At 31.8% G+C, this 20,441-nt stretch overlaps 1 protein-coding gene across 2 annotated transcripts in view; it reads right to left on the reverse strand.

The window, feature by feature from the left end:
• The window catches only part of Man1a2 (mannosidase alpha class 1A member 2), a 165,471-nt gene that overhangs the window by 67,013 nt on the left and 78,017 nt on the right, over window positions 1-20,441 (reverse strand). For both annotated transcript variants that reach the window (XM_047552195.1, XM_047552191.1), the window contains exon 6: window positions 7,827-7,921. In XM_047552195.1, coding sequence (XP_047408151.1) covers window positions 7,827-7,921 — 95 coding nt within the window. The remainder of the gene's footprint in view (window positions 1-7,826; window positions 7,922-20,441) is intronic.

The following is a 20,441-nucleotide window of genomic DNA, read 5'->3' on the forward strand; positions in this document are numbered from 1 at the left end:
GGACATGGAATTTTAGATTGACTTTTCTCTCAATGCCTTATAAGATGCATTCCAATAACTGGCACAGAGGTGTATGGCTGTTAGTCCCAGATACTCAGAGGCTGAGGAGGGAGAGTCTAGGAGTTTGAAAAAGAAAGAAAAGAAGCATGCCATTGATTTGGGGTTTATACTGCTTCTGATAAAAAGAAAGCAATACTTCTATTTTTGTTTTTCTATGTAATATAATTTTTCCTCTGGCTGGTCTTAGATTTTTTTCTTTTCATTGATTTTCATGGAAGATTTTATCTTTCTGTGTGTCCCACTAAATTTCTTTATAGTTATCCTGCTAAGTTTCATCAAGTGTTAGAGTCTGTGGGCTTATAATTGTTCACTCAAATTCCGAAAAATTGTAGACATTATTTCTTCAAATAGTTTTTCTGCCATTGCATCTACCTCCAGGTTTCCCCCAACAGTGACTACTCAGAGATTATGTCCAATTTCTTTTGACAGGCAGTTAAATAACTTCTGAAATGTTCAGTAGTTTCAAGGATTGTTTTTTGGGATGTTCTATCATGGGCCTACAGTTATGTTTATTCTGTGGCTAATTTAGTTCTTCACTAAGTCATGACCCTTCTGGAATGTCCACTCAATGTTGCTGGTGTTTAGAAAGATTTTTGTTACTTCCTACTTGGCTATCTTATTCTACTTGTTTCGATTTTAATTTTTTAAATTAAACTATTTTTCCAGGAAAGCAATCATATGATCTGTACTTAATTATAATTTTGCCTCCAACCCATTCTTTATCCATTTTTCCTATTGTTATACTTTTATTACCTCCGCAAAAAAAGGTATTGTCTTGATTTTAGTGAGAGATCTCTAATACTTCATTAAATCTTTTAATAAATGCTGTACAACTTCAAGACTGTGAATCACAATTAGGAAGCCTGTAAACATTCTCCATCTTTTCCCTGTTATTAAATTAAAGAAAGAAAAACAACACAGGCTAGTAAACAATTTTAAGAAATGTTCAGAAACTATATAAAATAAACCTATATCTGTACTGATATAAAATTTAAATACTTGCAAAGGCATAAATTATTAAAAGAAAGAGATTTAATGTAAAGACATTCCCTAAATCAATTTCTAAACTTAACACAAACTCAACTAAAATGTAACAGAAAAAAACTAGACCAAATAATTCTAGACTTCATTTAAAAAGAATAAATATGTGGAAGAACTAAGAAAACTCTGAAAAAATAGGGTACTGAAAGACTACTACTGTCAGAAAAGTAATTACAACATTATAATAATTAAATTTCTAAAGTTTTAAGTTAAACACACTTTGTTTTTTTGGGTTTTCATTTGTTTATTGGTACTGAGGATGGAACCCAGGGATTTTTAACCACTGAGTCACACCCCAAGTCCTTTTTATTTTTTACTTTGAGACAACGTCTTACTAAGTTGCTTAGGGCCTCACGAAGTTTCTGAGCCTGGCCTTGCAATCCTTTTGCCTTAGTCTCCCAAGTCACTATATTACAGATATGTGCCACCAGGCCCAGCTAAACACACTGATGCAATAGAAAATAGTCTGGAAAATGGATTTACATGTATATGGAAATACCTTTTAAACTTTTATTATATTTTATCATATAATTATAACTTCAATGGGAGAGATGCTTCCTAAGTAATGTCAGTGCAGTAATCTAAACATGTTTAGGAAAATTAAAGTACAATTTCTCTCTTCCTTTTTATACCATAATAAATTCCTGATCAAGGTATGAAAGAAAAAAGAAACCATTATTACACCAGAAAAACTCAAAAAAACTTTCTAAAAAATTCAGTGGATGGGCTTAAGAGCAAGTTAGAACAATACAGGAAATAGTGAACATGAAGATAAATCAATGGAAATTATTCAAACTGAAGAACAGAGAAAACAGTAATGACTGCTAAAAGCAAGAGCTTTGAGGAACTGCAGAACAGTAATAAAAATTCTATAGTATAAAAATTTCAGAAGGAAATAAAGAATGGGGCAGAAAAAACAAAAGAACCATGCTAGTATACATCTTAATTAAACTTCTGAGAATCAAATAAGAAAGAAGTAAAGCATTCTGAGGGGAAAAAATTTATACATGTAAGACAACAATTCAAATTCTTACTAATCAGAAACGATGGAATAGAAAAAATACCTTTAAAGTGCAAGGACAACATCAACCCATAATTTTATATAGATTGAAAATATCCTTTAAAAATGAATTCAAAATAACTTTTTCAAACAAAGAAAATTTTAAGAATACATCCCAACTGACTAGCACTGTAGGAAATGCTAAAAAAAAGTTCTTCAAGATTAGTGAAGTAATATCAGATGAAAATCCTGATCCTCAAAAAGGAATGAAGAACAATGGATAAATGAATTAAACATCTGGATATTAGACTATTTTTCCCCTTTTAATTTCACTGAAATACACAGACCTGTTCAAAGCTAATATTTTAAAAAAATGCATTTAGAGATTGATAGTTATAAGATGTAATTCATTTGACCATACTATATAAGTAATGGGAAGGAGGTTATATATGAACAGGCATAGTTTCAATGTTTCTATACTACTGTTAAATAGCATAATATTACAATATTAACTCTAAGTTAACATATATTAATTACATATATTAACTTTTTCAGTGGTTGCTAAAGGAATCACAGTATATATACATGTATATGAATATACATACATATTTATATATTATGGTTGCTAGAGGAATCAGTATATATACACATATATACGTATACATACATATAATGGTTGCTAGAGTAGTAATCACTAAAAACATTGATAAAGCTAATACACTAAAATATAAATCTAAAATACATTCATTAATTCAAAGGAAGTCAGGAAAAGACAAGAAAGAAAAAAGAGAACTTAAACTAAATCAGTAATCACATTAATATTAATGTACTAAACATTCCAACCAAAAGGTAAACATTGTCAGACTGGATAACAAAAAGCGAAACCCAATTACATATATCTCCAAAAGAAGCACTAAAATTGAAACACAGGTTGAAAATCAATAGATAATACAAGAAGGGTAGAACAGCTACAATAAATTTGATAAGGATCAAGAGAAAAATATTACCAGAAATGAAGAACACATCATTAGGATAAAATGATCTAATCACCACAAAATATATCATAAATATGTAAGTATCTAAAAGTAAAGCCTCAAAATTCATAAAGACAAAACTTGCTAGAAATAGACAATTCCACAATCACACTTGGAATATTTTAACAACACATCAACTCAGCAGTTCACAGAACAATTATACAAACAAACAAAAAATCAGGACAGACATTGAAGACCTTAACAATCCGTTCAAACCACCTGAATCTAACTGATATATGTAGAACATGATATACAACTGTAGATAGAACCTTCTTTTCAAGAGTATTTACCAAAAAAAGACCATATATTGAGCCATAAACAAACTGCAAAAAATCTGAGGTTCAAATTTGAGTGTTCTATATGATCACAACGAAACTGAATTAAAAACCAATAAGATCTCTGTAAAAAAACCTAAAATGTGGCAAATGAACTACACAACTATAAACTACTGATTCAAAGAAAAACTCACAGAAATTTTAAAATACTTTAAACTGAATGGTAATGAAAAACAACATATTAAAAATCTTTCCTTACAGAAAAACACATAGCTTTATAGGAAAATAGTAGTTTATAAGGAAGAAAAAGGTCTAAAATTAATTACATGTTTCCAATGTAAAAAGCTAAAAAAGAAAAAAGTAACTCCAAGTAAGGAAAGAGGAGAGAACAGAGAAATAAAGCAGAAAGCAATGAAACACAAAAGACAATCAATAGTGAAAATTAGCAAAAAGTACTCCTTTGAAAGAAAAATAAAATGGATAAATGCCTAGTCAGATCGATCAAAAGAGAAAGAACACCAATTAAGAGTATTGTATCAATAATGAATGAAGGGGTTATCACTAAAGAACCTATGAACACATAAGGCATAATAAAGCAAAAGGAACTAAATAATTTAGATGAAATGGAGATATTTCTTAAAAATATAATTAAAAGTGACAGAAAATGAAAATAAAATCTGAATTGTCATATGCATACATATACACATTTACTTTTAAGTGAATTATTAAAAATCTTCTCACAAAGGAAATTTTCATCAAACATTTAGGAAAGAGGTCAGGCACTGTGGCGTAAGACTGTAAGCCTAGCAGCTTGGGAGGCTGAGGCAGGAAGATTGTGAGTTCAAAGTCAGTCTCAGCAACTTAGAGAGGTCCTAAGCAACTCAGCAAGACCCTGACTCTAAATACGAATATTATAATGGGGGTGGGAGGGGTTAGGGTTAGGGTTAGGGTTAGGGAGGGGGGCAAGAATGGAGGAAGGAAGGACTGTATAGATGGAAAAGAGGGGTGGGAGGGGTAGGGGGGAAAGGGAAAAAATAACAGAATGAATCAAACATTACCCTATGTAAATTTATGATTACACAAATGATATGCCTTTATTCCATGTACAAACAGAGAAACGACATGTATCCCATTTGTTTACAATAAAAAATAAATAAATAAATACAAATATTTAAAAAAAAAAAAAAAAAAAAAAAGAGGAGGGCTGGGAATGTGGTTCAGTGGTTAAGTGCCCTAGGGTTCAATCCCTGGTACAAAAAAAACAAAGAAAATTTAGGAAAGAATTACATAAATATTACATAATGTATACAGCATTACATAAATATTTCAGAAGAAGGTGAAAATATTTCCCATTTTATTTTATAAAGTCAAATAACATCTCAAAACTTATTAAAAGTATCATCAAAAAGTAAATTTCCTACCAAAATTCATCATAAACTTAGTTTCAAAAAGTGTTAGAAACTCAAATACTGCAAAATATAAAAATGATGATATATTATATGGCCAAGGAATTCAAGATTAACTTAACTTCTGAAAACTTTACAAGTAATTTACCATATTAATAAAGGCAAAAAAAACCTTATGATTATCTTTCCAAAAAACATCCTGGCAACATTGAACACTCTTTCGTAATTTAAAAAACAAACTCTCAGTGAAAAAAGAAGACAAATACCTCAATCTGATAAAGGCCACTCATCAAGACTATACAACTAACATCATACTTGAAAAAAAATTTAAAGCAATATTTTAAAAACTTTTATGGAAATCTAAAGCTTTTATATTATATAAAAAATAGAGATAGAAAAAATCTCTTTAACCAAAATCACAAACATAAAGGTTATAGAAAGTATATTTGAATGTATAAAAATCTTAAATAGATGAAAGATAAAATATCATAAAGATAACAGTAGTAAAGCAGAGAAACAGGAATTTTATAATCTACAAATAGTTTTATAAATTAATTAGAAAAAGAACTCAGAACTTAGACAAATCACAAAAAAGTTTAAATGTTCAATAAATTTATAAAGATGATCAAATTCACAGGTCAAAAAATATAAATTAAAATAATAATGAGTAACAAAGTACAGTCACTAGTTCATCAAAATTTACTAAAATGCTTATATCTGCAGACAGATGCTCCCACACATTGATGGTAGAAATGTGATATACTACAGCATATTTGGGAAAATATTTTGGCACTATTTATTAAATTTAAACATATGTATACCTTCGATCTGATAAATCCAAACCTTGGAATCTGTACAAAAAAATAAAAAAGACATATACCCTCTGATCCCATCATCATATTCTTGAGAATCATTTCCAGAGAAACAAAATGCCTGCTGCACAAGGATCTATAACAGAATGCTATCCAAGCAATGTTTAGGATGGAATACAAATAATGGAAACAAATGCCACTGATATAGAAATGAATGAACCAATTATGGTGCAACTATCCCAGGTCTAGCTATGTATTATTCAACACAAAGGTTTAGAGATTTATTAGATGACATGGAAGGGTATTAAGAAGAGTATCACTGAATAAAAAAATCAGGCATCCAAAAAGCCATTAAAAAAAAAAAAAAATCCCTGCCAGGTATATATGTTTGTGTTTCTGTGTGCTGTATTATATTAAATGCCAGATTGTTAACATGGGTTGGTTTTCGAGTAACAAGAATGGGGGAAGGCCATGTCAGAAATATTTCAGACCCCACCCAAAAGGGGGGAAAATACTTAAAAATTAGGGAAGTAACATTTTTATGAAACAAATTTAAGTAAATTATTTATTTACATAAATATATACAAAGAAACTAAATAAAAATTAATCTTATAAAATGCTCATGACATGGTCCCTGAAAACTTCTCTACTTTATTCCTTTATTCTCAATCTTATATTTGAAGTTTCGTGATTTAAGCTTTATTTTTAAGTTCTTTTCTTCTATGTAACCCCAAAAAGTTCTCTGGTCTTTCAGAATTAAGTTTGAATTATTTTCAAAGAAGGCTGCATGATTCTGTAAAGCAACTGAAGGAAATATCAGAAAACCTATGATGAAGCTAAGGGAAGAGAGAAGTGTGTACCCAACATCATTTGGCCATATTCTTTCAAGGGAGATTGCTGTGGGGAACTCTAGCCAGCATATCCATCACAAAGGAAGTAATCTACATTATGTATGGTACATAAAATCAAGTAACAGTAAATTTAGATGTGAAGTTCATTATTTAAATCCTGATTCTCAATGTAAATCTAAACTCAATCATAAAGTTCTTCATTAGAAAGAAATGACTAAAATAGGTTACTTTTTCAAATAAAGTTGTCATAGATTCACGCCTTGGGAAAAATAAATGTTCCTAACTTTTATTCTAAGGAGCCTGGATAAAAGGAGATCAACTGTCAAATTTTCACACAACTTATAAACTTCAACATTAAGATAAATATTACTTGAAAAGGAGCAGCAAAAATTTCAGTCAGCATGAATGTCTTAAACACCAGTTAAAATGTTAACATCATTCAAATTTTAATTTTGTACCTTCACTTGAAAGTTGTAAGAAGAAAACATTGTCCATTTCTAAGTAAAAATCAGTGTTTTAAATGAAACAGATGTAAAGAATGATCCTTTAAGAGTCCACTCTGATCTTCAATAGTGTAGATATTATTGCCAGATATGGTGGCACAGTCTGTAATCCTAGTGATTCAGGAGGCTGAGGTAGGAGGATTTCAAGTTCAAGACCAGGCTCAGCAATTTAGATCCTCAGCAACTTAGCAAGACCCTGTCTCAAACTAAAAAATGAAAAGGACTAGGGATGTAGCTCAGTGGTAAAAGCACCCCTGGGTTAAATCCCCAGTACCACCTCCCCAAAAAAAGTGTAAATAATAAAATAAAGACCCTAAAGTCGGGCTGGGGATATAGCTCAGTTGGTAGAGTGCTCGCCTCACAAGCACAAAGCCCTGGATTCGATCCCCAGCACCGCCAAAAAAAAAAAAAAAAAAGACCCTAAAGTCAACATCATGATTATGTCTATTTTTACCATTAATATGATTCAACAATAGAAGAACCAATTTCTAGGCATATTGTTTTCAATTATGACTCAGAAGATAAGCATGTGCTATGTAAAAAGAAAAAGATGGAATGTATTTTGAATCTATTCCAGCACTAAATGGAAATGAATAATAAATATTGTGTGACCATATAGCTGAGGAAGAAAAATCTCAGAGCAACTAGTAGAAAGTGGAAGGAAGTTAGAGTGGGTGACCTGTTTTAAAGTAAAGGACATTATATTTAAAAAGCAAAGAAAAATGATTTGTGTCTTAAAAAGCATGGTAGGAGAAGAACATAAGAAGTTTCTAAGATTAAAAAGGTCAAAAGAATTGGTTAATTTAATTTTTCCAGAATAGAAATAATCGATAAAATAGATTACCTTTTCAGATTCACCATTGCCCAGGGAATCCCAGTAGGTGTGTTAAAAGCAGGTAGGAGTTTCTCAGCCAATTGTACTGCTTTAATCTTGAATATCTAAGATAAAAACATTAATGATCATAAGTTACAGACATCAATAATTATTTGTTTATTGTTGTTTCTCACAGTATGCATACTACTATGTATTAGGTCCATGGGATAGGAGGTAGCCTATTGTTATCATACAGAATATTATAATCAGAGAAAATGTTTGCAATTTGGATACTGAGGAAAGGTATCCAACAAGGAAAAAACCTAAAACTACAATTATTGAAAAGAAGAATACAGATTAGGTATTAGTATTAATTCTATTTTCAGCTGGAAAAAAATCTAAAACATTAGGTTATAGTCGGGTATTACAGTACTCCACGCCTATAATCCCAGCAACATGGAAGGCTGAGGCAAGAGAATTCCAAGTTTGAGGACAGCCTCAGCAATTTAGCAAGACTCTAAATAACTTAGTGAAATCCTGTCTCAAAATAAAAACCAAAAAGGACTGAGGATGTAGTTCAGTGGCAAAGTGCCATAGGGTTTGAGTACCAGTACCAAAAAAGAAAGAAAAATGAAAAAGAAAAAATAGACTGTAAATTTCCATTCAAGATGTTCAAACTAATTATGAGGATAAATTAAAATTGAAACAGAAGAAAAAAAAAGATGAAATCCAATTTGGATAAATGCCCTTGAATTACTATAAACATACTTATGTCTCAACATTTTCCATTAAGGTCTAATCATGTTATAAAAGGGAAAAAATTGGAGTTCACATTTTATTTTTCAATCTTCAGTTCCACCTGTTGCTTTTTTGGTTCCCAAGGTTTAAAAAAAAAAAAAAAACTAATATCAGTGATTTCTGAACTTTTAAAAACATGTACTTTTAAAAACATGTACATGAACCATATTCATTTGGTTGTATATGACGTAGAATTACACAGGTTAATCTACATCAATTAACCTGTGTAATTCTATGTCATATACAACCAAATGAATGAGAAGTTATACTCCATTTATGAATTATGTGACAAAATGCATTCTATTGTCATGTAGAACAAAAGTATAGAGTAAAATTTCCATTATATTTAATAAATAGATTTGTATACTTTATTCTGAATACCACTGACTTAGACACACTCCAAACTAAGACTGTTTCAGAAAGTTCTAGTAGGAAAAGTGACATGTCCTCCTATATCCCTTAAACCTATCCTCTTTCAAACAGTTTCCAAATTGATGAATTATTTAGGATACCACTTTCTCACTGATGACAATTTTGATAAAATACTATTACATCTTCAAATAACTAGTAGTTGACAGCCTAGAACAGATCAAAGTTTTGAGCTGAGATTATGTTAAACAAAGCATCCCAAATATTATTCAGGGTAGAAAATATTAGAAACATTGAACAAGTGTCAAAGAAATATAACATTAAGATGTTCTCAAAATCATTAAGAATACAAATAATAATGAAGGCTGGCAAGGATCTGGGGGGAAAGAACACTTTTACACTATCAGTGAGACTGTAAATTAGTACAACCACTAAGGAAATCAATATACACTTCCCTCAAAAATTAGGAATGGAATCACCATTATGACCCAATTATACCACTCCCCTGTATTTAACCTTAAGAATTAAAAGTCAGCATACTTTAGAAATACATGGACAACCATTTTTACAGCATTATTTCACAACAGTCAAGTTACAGAAAAAACCGAGGTGCCCACTTACATGAATGAATATAAGAAATATGGTATATATACACAATGGAGTTTTAATAAACCCTAAAGAACAAAATCATGTCATTTGCAGGTAAATGGATGGAACTGAAGAACATTATGTTCAGTGAAATAAGACACACTCAGAAAGCCAAGGGTCATGTTTTCTTATATGTGAAAGCTAGAAAAAAAAAGTTGAGAAAGGACATTTAAAAGAAAAATAGAAGAGAGACCAGCAGAGTACAGATTGGAGGGTAGGGGAAGAGAAGAGAACAGGAGTTACTGAGCAATGAAATCAATCAAACTATGTTATATGAATATACAAATACATCACAATGAATCTCACAAATTTTTATTGTTATAATGCATCCATAAAAAAATTTAAAGGCATTCTATAAGGTTCCTTAAATAAGGCAAAAGCTACTTCACAGATCTTTCAATTAGATATTACTCATACATCTATGATTTACCATTTCCTTCAATATCTACTATAACATAAAAACCCCAAATAAAAATATAACAATTTTAGGTAAAAGTTCTAATGATTTCCTTAGACTCATCTGATAAGTTCAGAAAAGAAAACATAAATTCAGTTCTCTTTGTATTAAAATTTATGTTAATAAAGACAAGTTACATTACACAATAAACAGGATTACCTCTGTTTCCCGTAAGGAAAAAGGGATCAAGTTTCTTAGCTAAGAACTAATATTAATGCCAATGTATTTATTTATTGCATATTTTATATCACTTCTCTTTTGACATAAAACATTCTGAAAGTAGTAAAATAATTTACATATAAAATTATTTCAAAATAAAAAGCATTCTCATTTCACATCCAGAATTAACCAATAACATACTGTGTGATTTTCAACTACCCTGTGTCACTAATATGTGTTATATACAGTAACCAATTATAATAGATCAAAAAGAATGCCATTAAGGAAGGTTTATTAACTTAGCATACTTATTTCAATCATAAGTATACAAACTCTTTAATGATAAATAATAACATAGACTTGACAGGGAACAGAGACACACAAGTGGTATGAATATGAGGTTAAAGGAATAATTCTATAAAATGGGCCCACTATGTTCATGTTAACCCCACGTTTTCTTTTAAAAAGCAGTTTATCTGCAGCCCTGCCTGGCTTAAGTTGACAAGATATGTTACATTCCTCAGGAAACTACCTGTAGCAGGGGAAATGCAGGCCTGAAATAATACCAATAAGAGGAGCCCAGGTTACCTCAAAGAAGGAACTTTTGAGACTCTTAATACAGACCAGATCCCACAACTCAGGGAAATAAGGATAATTTCCATTAACATAAAATCTGTAAGAACAGGTTCTTACCTGTTCAATTAGAACTGGTCAGCATGTGATGGGCTGACAGATCTGGCTCCATGAGAATGTTATAGGCCAGACTCTAAGGGAAATGATTAAACAGACTCCATTTTGCTCTGAGACTCCATGTTATGTAGGAAATAAGTTTCTCCCACGGGAACACCCTGCCTCTGTACCCATCATCAGTTACTTAGCGAGACACGTTTAATAATACACAATGGCAATTCCTATGTAGTAAAAATTGCTCTCCTTTGACCTCTACTGCTGTTAACCAATGTACCACGTAAACGGTAATTGTGTGGATGTTAGCAACCATTCTTTAGTTTGTACCTAGGTAAGGGTCAGTTTGACCCACTTCCCCCTCTGTCGATGATCTCATGATGTTAGTTTGTAATTTTGAATCACAGCAACAGACACTTATGATTGAAATGATTTTTGGTATAAGAACCCCTACAACCCTGTGGTTGGGGCTGTTCTCCCAATAGCCATTTTTTGGGGCATTGTGTGAGACAGTCAGCTGGCCAGCTTAATAAAGACTCTCAAATTTGGACATCTCAGTGGTGATCAATCTGTTCTTAAGTTGTGCCCCATAACAAGCACAGACCAGAGTGACCAAGGGTTGTCATGGCAGTGGGAACTTAAATGTCTGCTGTCATCCTTCTGTTGGTCACAAGTCAAGAGGTAGATCTGGTTGGGACTGTCTGAAAACTTTCAGAGAACCCCCAATAAAACTGGAGGGCAGGAGAGGTATGCTATTCCTCTCCTCTCTGAGAGGATTCTCTCTCTCTCTCTCTCTCTCTCTCTCTCTCTCTCTCTCTCTCTCTCTCTCTCTCTCTCTCTCTCTCTCTCTCTCCTCTTTTTCCCTATCCTTTCTAATAAACCCATGCCTGTCACTCTCAGCAGCATGTCTGAACTCTTTCTGAACTGATCATAAGAACTGGGGCTTAAAGAGGAAGGGGGTTTCTTTGCACTGCCTCAGTTTCCTGACAGACCCAATCAGTCCTTTAACCAATTTGTATTTTCTATTTCAGAAATATTGTGGGGAAGGGCAGCTTTCAAGGATTGAATTCAGGGGTACTCAACCACTGAGCTACACTCCCAGCCCTATTTTGTATTTTACTTAGAGATAGGGTCCCACTGAGTGACGCCTTGCTGTTGTTGAGACTGATTTTGAGCTCTCAATCCTTCTGTCTCAGCCTCCTGAGCTGCTGGGATTATAGGTGTGCACCACTGCACCTGGCTCACAAACATATTTTGATAAGACAACAGAACAACTCATTTAAAACAGATTTCAACATGCAATGCAGGCCAATAACATAAAATCTAATAAGTTTTGAAGTAGAAAGTAATTATACAGTTCTGCCCCTCAACCACACATTTACTTCTATAATTCAATCAGCTATCAGCTTCTTAAACATCTAGTAAATATTTTGTATTTAACCAGTTCCATGTTATGCATGGTTCCTAACCATTACACACATCAAATCCTTTTAATCTGAGTCCTCCTTGAAAAAGAAATTGTTGCATTTTCATGCACAGAATCTCTAACACAGAATATCATGTCCTGTTGTGAACTTGTTTCTTTCCTTCATTTCTATACCTTGGAGATCTTTCTAAATCAGTCCACAAGGAGTTACTACCTTGTTCTTTTTAGTGGCTGCAGAATTTCCTCCAGTATGGATATACTGCAATTTATTTAATCAGTGTCCTATTGATGAATGTTTAATTTGTTTCTACACTATGTAGCTATGTAAGACATGTCACTATGTGGCTAGGGAAACTTCAGAGTAGAAATATATAATCCAGTATATGCATTTGTAATTTTGATAAGTTACTACCAATCTGTCCTCCATGCATGTTTTACTAATTTATACTCCCACCAGGAATTTATGAGTGGCTGTTTCCCACATAACACAAAAGTTTTCTTATTTTCTATTACTACCAATCTGATGTTGAAAAAATACTCTATTGTTATTTTTATATCCATTTCTTTGCATATGAATGTGGGAAACACTCAATATCCATCCAAAACCCCTTTTAAGCATAACTTTGTGTGCTGCAGAGGATAGAAAACTACATATAATTTTTCTCAGACTCCCATATTTTACAGTCTTAGAAACTGAGGTATAAAATAAATAACATGCATCCCAAAGTCATACAGCTAGTAAGTACTTAGTATGAATTTAAACCCAGACAGTCCAACTTGAGAGTCCATGTTCTTGACCACATACACACACTTACAATTTGTATTACTTTACATTAGATTTTATAGTCACTAAATTCCTCCCCTATCTGGCCTCCAATGTTGTGCTTCTTGAAACTTGATTCTGTCTCCTCTTTGTATCCTAAATTGTCTTCCTGGGCAATTTCATTTGTCTTTGTTTTAATGTGTATACCTCTTTTTACTGTATCTTACCTCCTCCCTCTTGAAAGATACTCTGACTATTATAAAATTCTGGGTTGGCAGTCATTTTATCTCATAGTTTAAAGATAGCACTTTAAGGTCTTTGTTTTTAATTATCAGGCACCTTACTCCTAAATTGGTATTTCTAGTCTCTAGTCAATATTTACAATAGTTAACCACCACCACCACCATCCAGGAATAAATTTAACCGGACATGGAGGAATAATTGAAGAATACACAAACACAACCAAAAACAGGGGGTTGCGGTGGGGGGGAGGATATCCTGTGTTCATGGATTGGAAAAATCAAATGACTATTGTTAACTGTCCATACTACCCAAAGTGATCTACAGATTCAATACAATCCCTATCGAAATACCAGTGACATTCTTCATAGAACTATAAAAAACAATTCTAAAGTTTGTATAGAAGGAATTATTTTTTTAAAAAATTCATTAGCCAATCATCTTGAGGAAAAAAAAAAGGAGGGCGTATTGTATTACTTGACTTCAAAATACATTACAAAGCTATAGTAATCAAAGTGGCATACTTTTTCTGCCAGAAAAACAGATGCATATACCAACTAAACAGAATAGAGAGCCTTGAAGTAAAAGTCCACAGGTCTACAGTCATTTTCAACAAAGGGGAGAACACGCATTAGAGAAAAGCGAGTCTTGAAAAAATGATGCTGAAAAACAACAAGTATTTAGAAAGTACTTCCTTTAGGAACTGTCATTCTACTTGTCTGACAAAAAAGAAACCCCATTCTATCTTGTAACTTAAAGAAGCTGCAAAAGCCAGATAATCACTTTTCTAAGCCTCCTCTGTAGCTAAGGTAGCAAGCGAATATGACCATAGTTTTGCGACTCAATAGTATACAAATTAGGCTGGCAGTAGCAGCTAGGGAACACAGATGGTGGAGAATTCACTCAGCACCTGATGTCAAATGTCTAGAAACTCTGAAGAACAGTTTACAGTATCAGTTGGACCATCAGTCCAAACCATAATGTGAGTGCAGCAATGTCTACAGTGAATCAGTACTGTGATGGTGTTTCCTACTATGTAGAGATTAGACAGGAAGGAAAGTAAGTAAAACTGTCTTTATTTGCAGACAACATAATTGTGTATCTAGAAAACCTGAAGGAATCTACAAAAAAAGGAATAAAACCTAACACACACTCTCTTTCTTGCAATGCTTCAGTATAATGTTAAATGTAAGTAGTAAGAATGGACCTCTTTATTCTTAATCCTTGAGTAAAAAAGTGTTTTAATCAGCACAGGGTTGGATGGAAAATTTCTGCAGGTGTCTCTTATCAAAATGGAAAAAAAAAAAAACCCTCCTAGTACTAGTGTTTACTCGGAGATTTTAAACACAAATGGGTTGATTTATCAAATGTTTTTAGTAAATTTACTACAAAGATTATATGATTTTTCTTTTTTATTTTGTCAATTAATATGGTAAATTACGTTCACTGCTTTTTCAAATGTTAACCCAACTTTGCTTTACTGGGATAAAACCAAAGTGCACTATATATATATACACACATACACACACACACACACACACACACACACAATTTATATATATACACATATATATGGAGCGGGAGATAGTCTTCAATAAATGATAAATATATGGTGTGAGTATATGTGTGTGTGGAGATATATATATATATCCACACACACAAAATATATACATATGTATAAATATAATATATATTCATATTCTTACTGGTTATGTTTTACTGATAGTTTGCTCAGAATTTTTGCTAATGTGGTCACAAGATATACTGGTCTGCAATTTTCTCTTTCTAGGTTGTTATTTCATGTTATAGTATTAGTGCTAAGCTGGCCTCAGAAGAATTGAGATATGTTATCTATTTCTCTGGTTACTTAAAGAATTTGTGGAAGATTGATGGGGTCTTTTACCCTTATTTGACAGAATCAATCAATAAAATTATTTACCTTGAAATTAATTTTGTTTTATTATGAATTCAAATAACACTACATCACAGATTATTCATATTTTTGCTTTGAGTCAGTTTTGATAAAATTATTTTTAAGAGAATTTGACCATTTATCTCACTTGTTAAAATTTTTTAACAAAAAAATCCCATTATTATGCTTTAAAGTTTAAAGAATTTGCAGTTAAAGCTTGACACTGGAAATATCATTTGCTCCTGATATTGGTGATCTGTCTTCTTATCAATTTAACTAAAAGAGCTTATCAATTTTGTAGATACTTTCTAAGATTCAACTTTGTAATATATTCAATTTCCCTTGTGATCACTTATGTATTTATTACCTAGAAATGTGTTATTAATTTTCAAATATTTTAAATTTTTCTTGATGATTATTATTGATTTCTAATTTAGTTCCACTGTGGTCCAATAATATACTCGATATTATTTCTAACATTTTTAACTGGTTGAAACTTGTTTTATGGTCCAACCTATGACTTATGTTGATAAACATATCATGTACACTTGAAAAGAATGTGTATTCTGCAGCTCTTGAACAGAGTGCTCTATCAAATATCAATTCATTTAAGATAATGACATTCCATTTAAGAGAGTGTCATTCAGGACTTCAGCATTACTTATTTGCTGACTACTTTTTCTATTAAATTTACTAAGAAAGAAATATTGAAGATGTGATGGTGTGTCCTACTATGTAGAGATTAGACAGGAAGGAAAGTAATTGCCTTTTCTTCCTTTATGGTACTAAGAATTGAACCCAGGGGTGCCTATCACTGAGCTACATCCCCAGTCCTTTTTAGGTATTAGCACTTTTTTGTATTTTCAGACAGGGTCTTAACGAAATTGCCAAGGTTGTCCTCAAACTGCAATCTCCTGCCTCAACCTCCTGAGTCCTGGGAGTATAGAGGTGCACCATCATGCATTTTTAAAAGGCAGTAACAATTAAATGGAACTTGTCCATTTTTGATTTATGCACTTCAGAGCTAAGTAGATACCTACACATTCATATTCATGTTTTCCTAAAAAAATTTTATCATTATCTAGTAATACTTCCTTCTATCTTGAAATCTACTTTGTCTGATATTAGTGCAGTCATTCCAGACTTTGTGTGCTTACTGTTTATGTATTTTGAATCATTTTTTCATCCATTTACTTTCAAACTCTCTGTATAAAGTAGATCTCTTACAGATAGCACATAGTTAGATCTTGTTTTTATTATGCCCATCTTGACTACTTTCACCTTTGATTAAAATGTAAAGGTACTGTTGATATTATTGGGTATAGATGTATATATTACTTTTTTTTTTAACTCTTTGTGGTGAAGATCCAACCCAGTCCCCTGCACATGCTAGTCACATACTCTACAGTGAATGAAACTCCCAGTCCTACTTTGTTTTCTGTCATCTCTGTTTTGTTTTTGTTTTGTTTTGTTTTGTCCCTTTATTCCTTCCTTCCATTTTGTTTATTTAAATGAATATTTTCTATAATTCCAATTTATTTATTGCTGATTGAGTTATACATGTTTGTATTACTGTTGTTTAGTGTTTGCTCCAGGATTGAAACAAATCCTTTAATTTGAGTCTACTTAGAGTAATACTATAAGACTTCCTGTAAACTGTAAAACCTCACAACTATATAGGTTCATGTCCTCCCTCCCTCTTTTATTCCACACCTGTAATGTACTGCATTTATATAACCCCAAAATAAAGTATTATTTTTTGCTTTAAAAAATATGTAATTCTAAAGAAATTTGAAAGAATCACTGTGGTTTCTGAGGAGTACACAGCAAGCAATCAAATTACAGTACAATAGGTACTATTTTTCCCTTTATGCTTTTCAAACTTAACTTTTTTAGTTTTCAGCTGTTTGACCAATATGCCTATGTATGGTTGGTATAAATCATGTTAAGAATCCTCCTCTTGAAATTCAAGTTTGTCACCAAACATAGGAAAACCATTTCCTTTTTTTTCTAGGTACTGAGACTGAACAAAGGAGTGATTTATCACTGAGCTACATCCCCAGTTCTTTCCTTCTTATTTATTATTTGGCATAGGGACTGAGGTTGGCCTTCAACTTGCAGTTCTGCCTGAGCCTCCTGAGTTGCTAGGATTACAGGGGTGTACCACTGTACCTACAAATATGGCCACTGTTTCTTCAAAATATGTTCCAGGTTATTTTCTCTTTCCATCTAGGACTCTAAATTATATTTACACTAGACTATTTAAATATTGTCTCACAAGTTTCTAAAGCTATGCTCAGTCTTTTAAAGATTTTCTCTTCATACTAAATAATTTAATCTATCTTCAAGTTTACTACCGCCATTTCCAATAATATTAAACACAATAAATCTTTTATTTCAGATACTGAATTTTCATTTTTAAAATTTCCAATATTACTCTTTGTCAGAGACTTCATTTCTGTTAAGATTTTCATCTATACAATCATTTCAAAAATATTTTATGTCATTGGGCATTGTTTTAGAAGCTGCTATAAAATCCTTTTCAGCCAATTCAAAATATGGGTTATTTCAAGACAGGTCACCATTGACTTTTTAAAAATGTATGGGCCACATTGACCCTTGTTTTTTTCATACAATGAGTAATTTCGAATGGTATTAGTCACTGTGATTGATATTCTTTAGAGACTATTGATTCTGTTACATCCTCTATTATGCCATTTTTTTGTTTTATGAGGCACTTGGATAAACTCAAAATCTAACTATCTCTCCCTACAGAAGGAACAAGTTGCAATAGATATTCAGTTCCTTTAGTGATAGCTAGGATGCTTGGTATTTCTCCCACTCTCACATAATTCAGGGTTAGCCAAAGAAATGGGCACTTATATGCAGCATTTGGGGCTTCTCTTCTGTGGTATCCTTCTGTCCTAGATTTTACCCCCAAATTTCTACTTACAATGGTAGCTATAAACTCTGTCTTTAAATTCATCACATCAGTAATAATAACCATAACCACCAACTATGAAGGCATTGTTACTTTTTAAACATGAATATGTACAAATGTAATAGTATCTCACACATTTAAGAAAAATGTCAGAGAATAAATTTTAAAATATTTGAATGTCAGCAATGCTTAGTGCAATGTTTTGCCCAATTACCAGCACATCTACAAAAAAATCAAGAGGCCAAATTTTCCATGAAAATAGCAATTTCTGGAGTAAAATCAGGCTTTCCAAAATTAAACTGAGAATTAATGCAAAAAGAGCAATAATTTCTGGTATTAAAACTTGAAAAAATAGCAGTCTAAAATTTCTCTTTCTTTATTCATAACTTTACTTAGAGGACTTTAGGTTAAAAACTTAAGATAGTTCAGGGATAATATCCCTGAATGATCCTATCTACAGGCAACAGAGTATATTTGCATTTTGGTAAAGAAAGATTTTACTGCTGTTCTTTTATTTTGTTTTTATTATCTGTGATTATATATTAAACTCCACAAAACAATTTCTGTATTTTATCTGACAGATTTCAGGTGCCGTTATCCACATAAATTATGTTATCTTAGGAAGGAATGCCATTTTGATAACTATTAAGAAAATGAGAAGAGACAATCCTGTTAGAGAAATGTCATATATTTGAAGCTGGCATCAAGTAAATACAGTAAATCACCAAGATGTTTTTAACTTCTGAATATTTAATATGAATAGCCTTTTTTGAGAAAATAAAATGATAAAACTTCACATTTATGATATTAATAAATCAACAAGAGAGAGGAACACTTTGTTAAAATGGCATACAACTCTCATTTGGTTCCCCATATCAGAGAACAGAGTACATGTAACATGTTCTTTATCATAGTTACATATTTCCTTATTACAGTAAGGCACTTCATTAGGTTATAAATTATAGGTAATCTTCTGGCTCACGCTAAAATAAAGGAATATGTTGTCCATTTAATATCAGAATTATGTCATATTCAAATTATTTTTCTATTTTATTTTTAGCACATCTTGGGAATTCATTGTTGGATTCTCACAAAAAGGTATGGATCAGAAACAAGATCTTGCTAAGCTGCTTAGGACCTTGCTAAGTTGCTGAGGCAGGTTTGGAACTCATGGTCCTCCTGCCAGCTAGGATCAGAGTTTTCAATGTAAAATAATCATGTAGAAAAGCAAGTTGGTCAGTAAAGTTCTATTTTATGAGAAAGGAAAGGAAAAATATATTATCTTAATTTTTATGCATCTTAAGAAATTAATCTGTTACCTATTTTTTAATAAACAAAAATAATTTTCTATCCTTATAAATGCAGAATATTTACCACCCATAAAAAGACCAGACAGGAAGAAAAGTTAAGATCTACTCAGTCAAGCATGATGTTTGGCATGTTCTCATAATTTAATCCTCACAAAACTCTGAAGGGAGTTTTCTCACATTTTCATAGATTAAAGAAAATTTAAGTTTGGTTAGCATTTTTTTTTCCTTCAGTTTTAGAATTTTCATCTCTGCCTATATTGATTATTTGTTTCTGTATAATTTCATCAACCTTTGTGAAACTGTCCTTGAAAATGTCCTTGAAAAATGAAAAAAATCACTTTTTCTGGTAAAGAAAAAGAGACAGAATATGTTGCTGGAAAGGCTGCCCTGGTATAAATGTTAAAATAAGTTATTCAGAAAGAAGGAAAATTATATAGGTCAGAAATCTGGATCTGCATAAAGAGAAGGAAAGCATCAGAGAATAAATCAGTAAAAGTAAAATTAAAAACTTTATCTTGTTACTCTACAGATAACAGTTTAAAATAATAGTAACAATGTACTCAATTATATATGTACACATATATCTATGTACACATACCCAATGATGTATACCTATATATAAGCAAAATGAATGACAACAATAATAAAGGGACAAAGGAGAAGACTGGAGCAATCAGTTATTTGAAACTTGGACCATGTGTGAAGTGGTATGTTATTTCAAAGTGCACTGGAATGAGTTATAAATGTATACAAAAACTCTGGGGCAACCACTTAAAAAAAAAAAGAGATAAATAACTCATCATGCTAATGGAAGCAAGAAAATGGAATCACGCAAGATGCTCAATTAGAAAGCACAAAAGACCAAAAAAAAAAAAAAAAAGTGGAAAACAAAATCCAAACAAACAACAATGGCACCAGATAGAAAGTAACAAATATGG

Source organism: Sciurus carolinensis, chromosome 1 (assembly GCF_902686445.1).
Source record: "Sciurus carolinensis chromosome 1, mSciCar1.2, whole genome shotgun sequence".
NCBI lineage: Eukaryota > Metazoa > Chordata > Mammalia > Rodentia > Sciuridae > Sciurus > Sciurus carolinensis.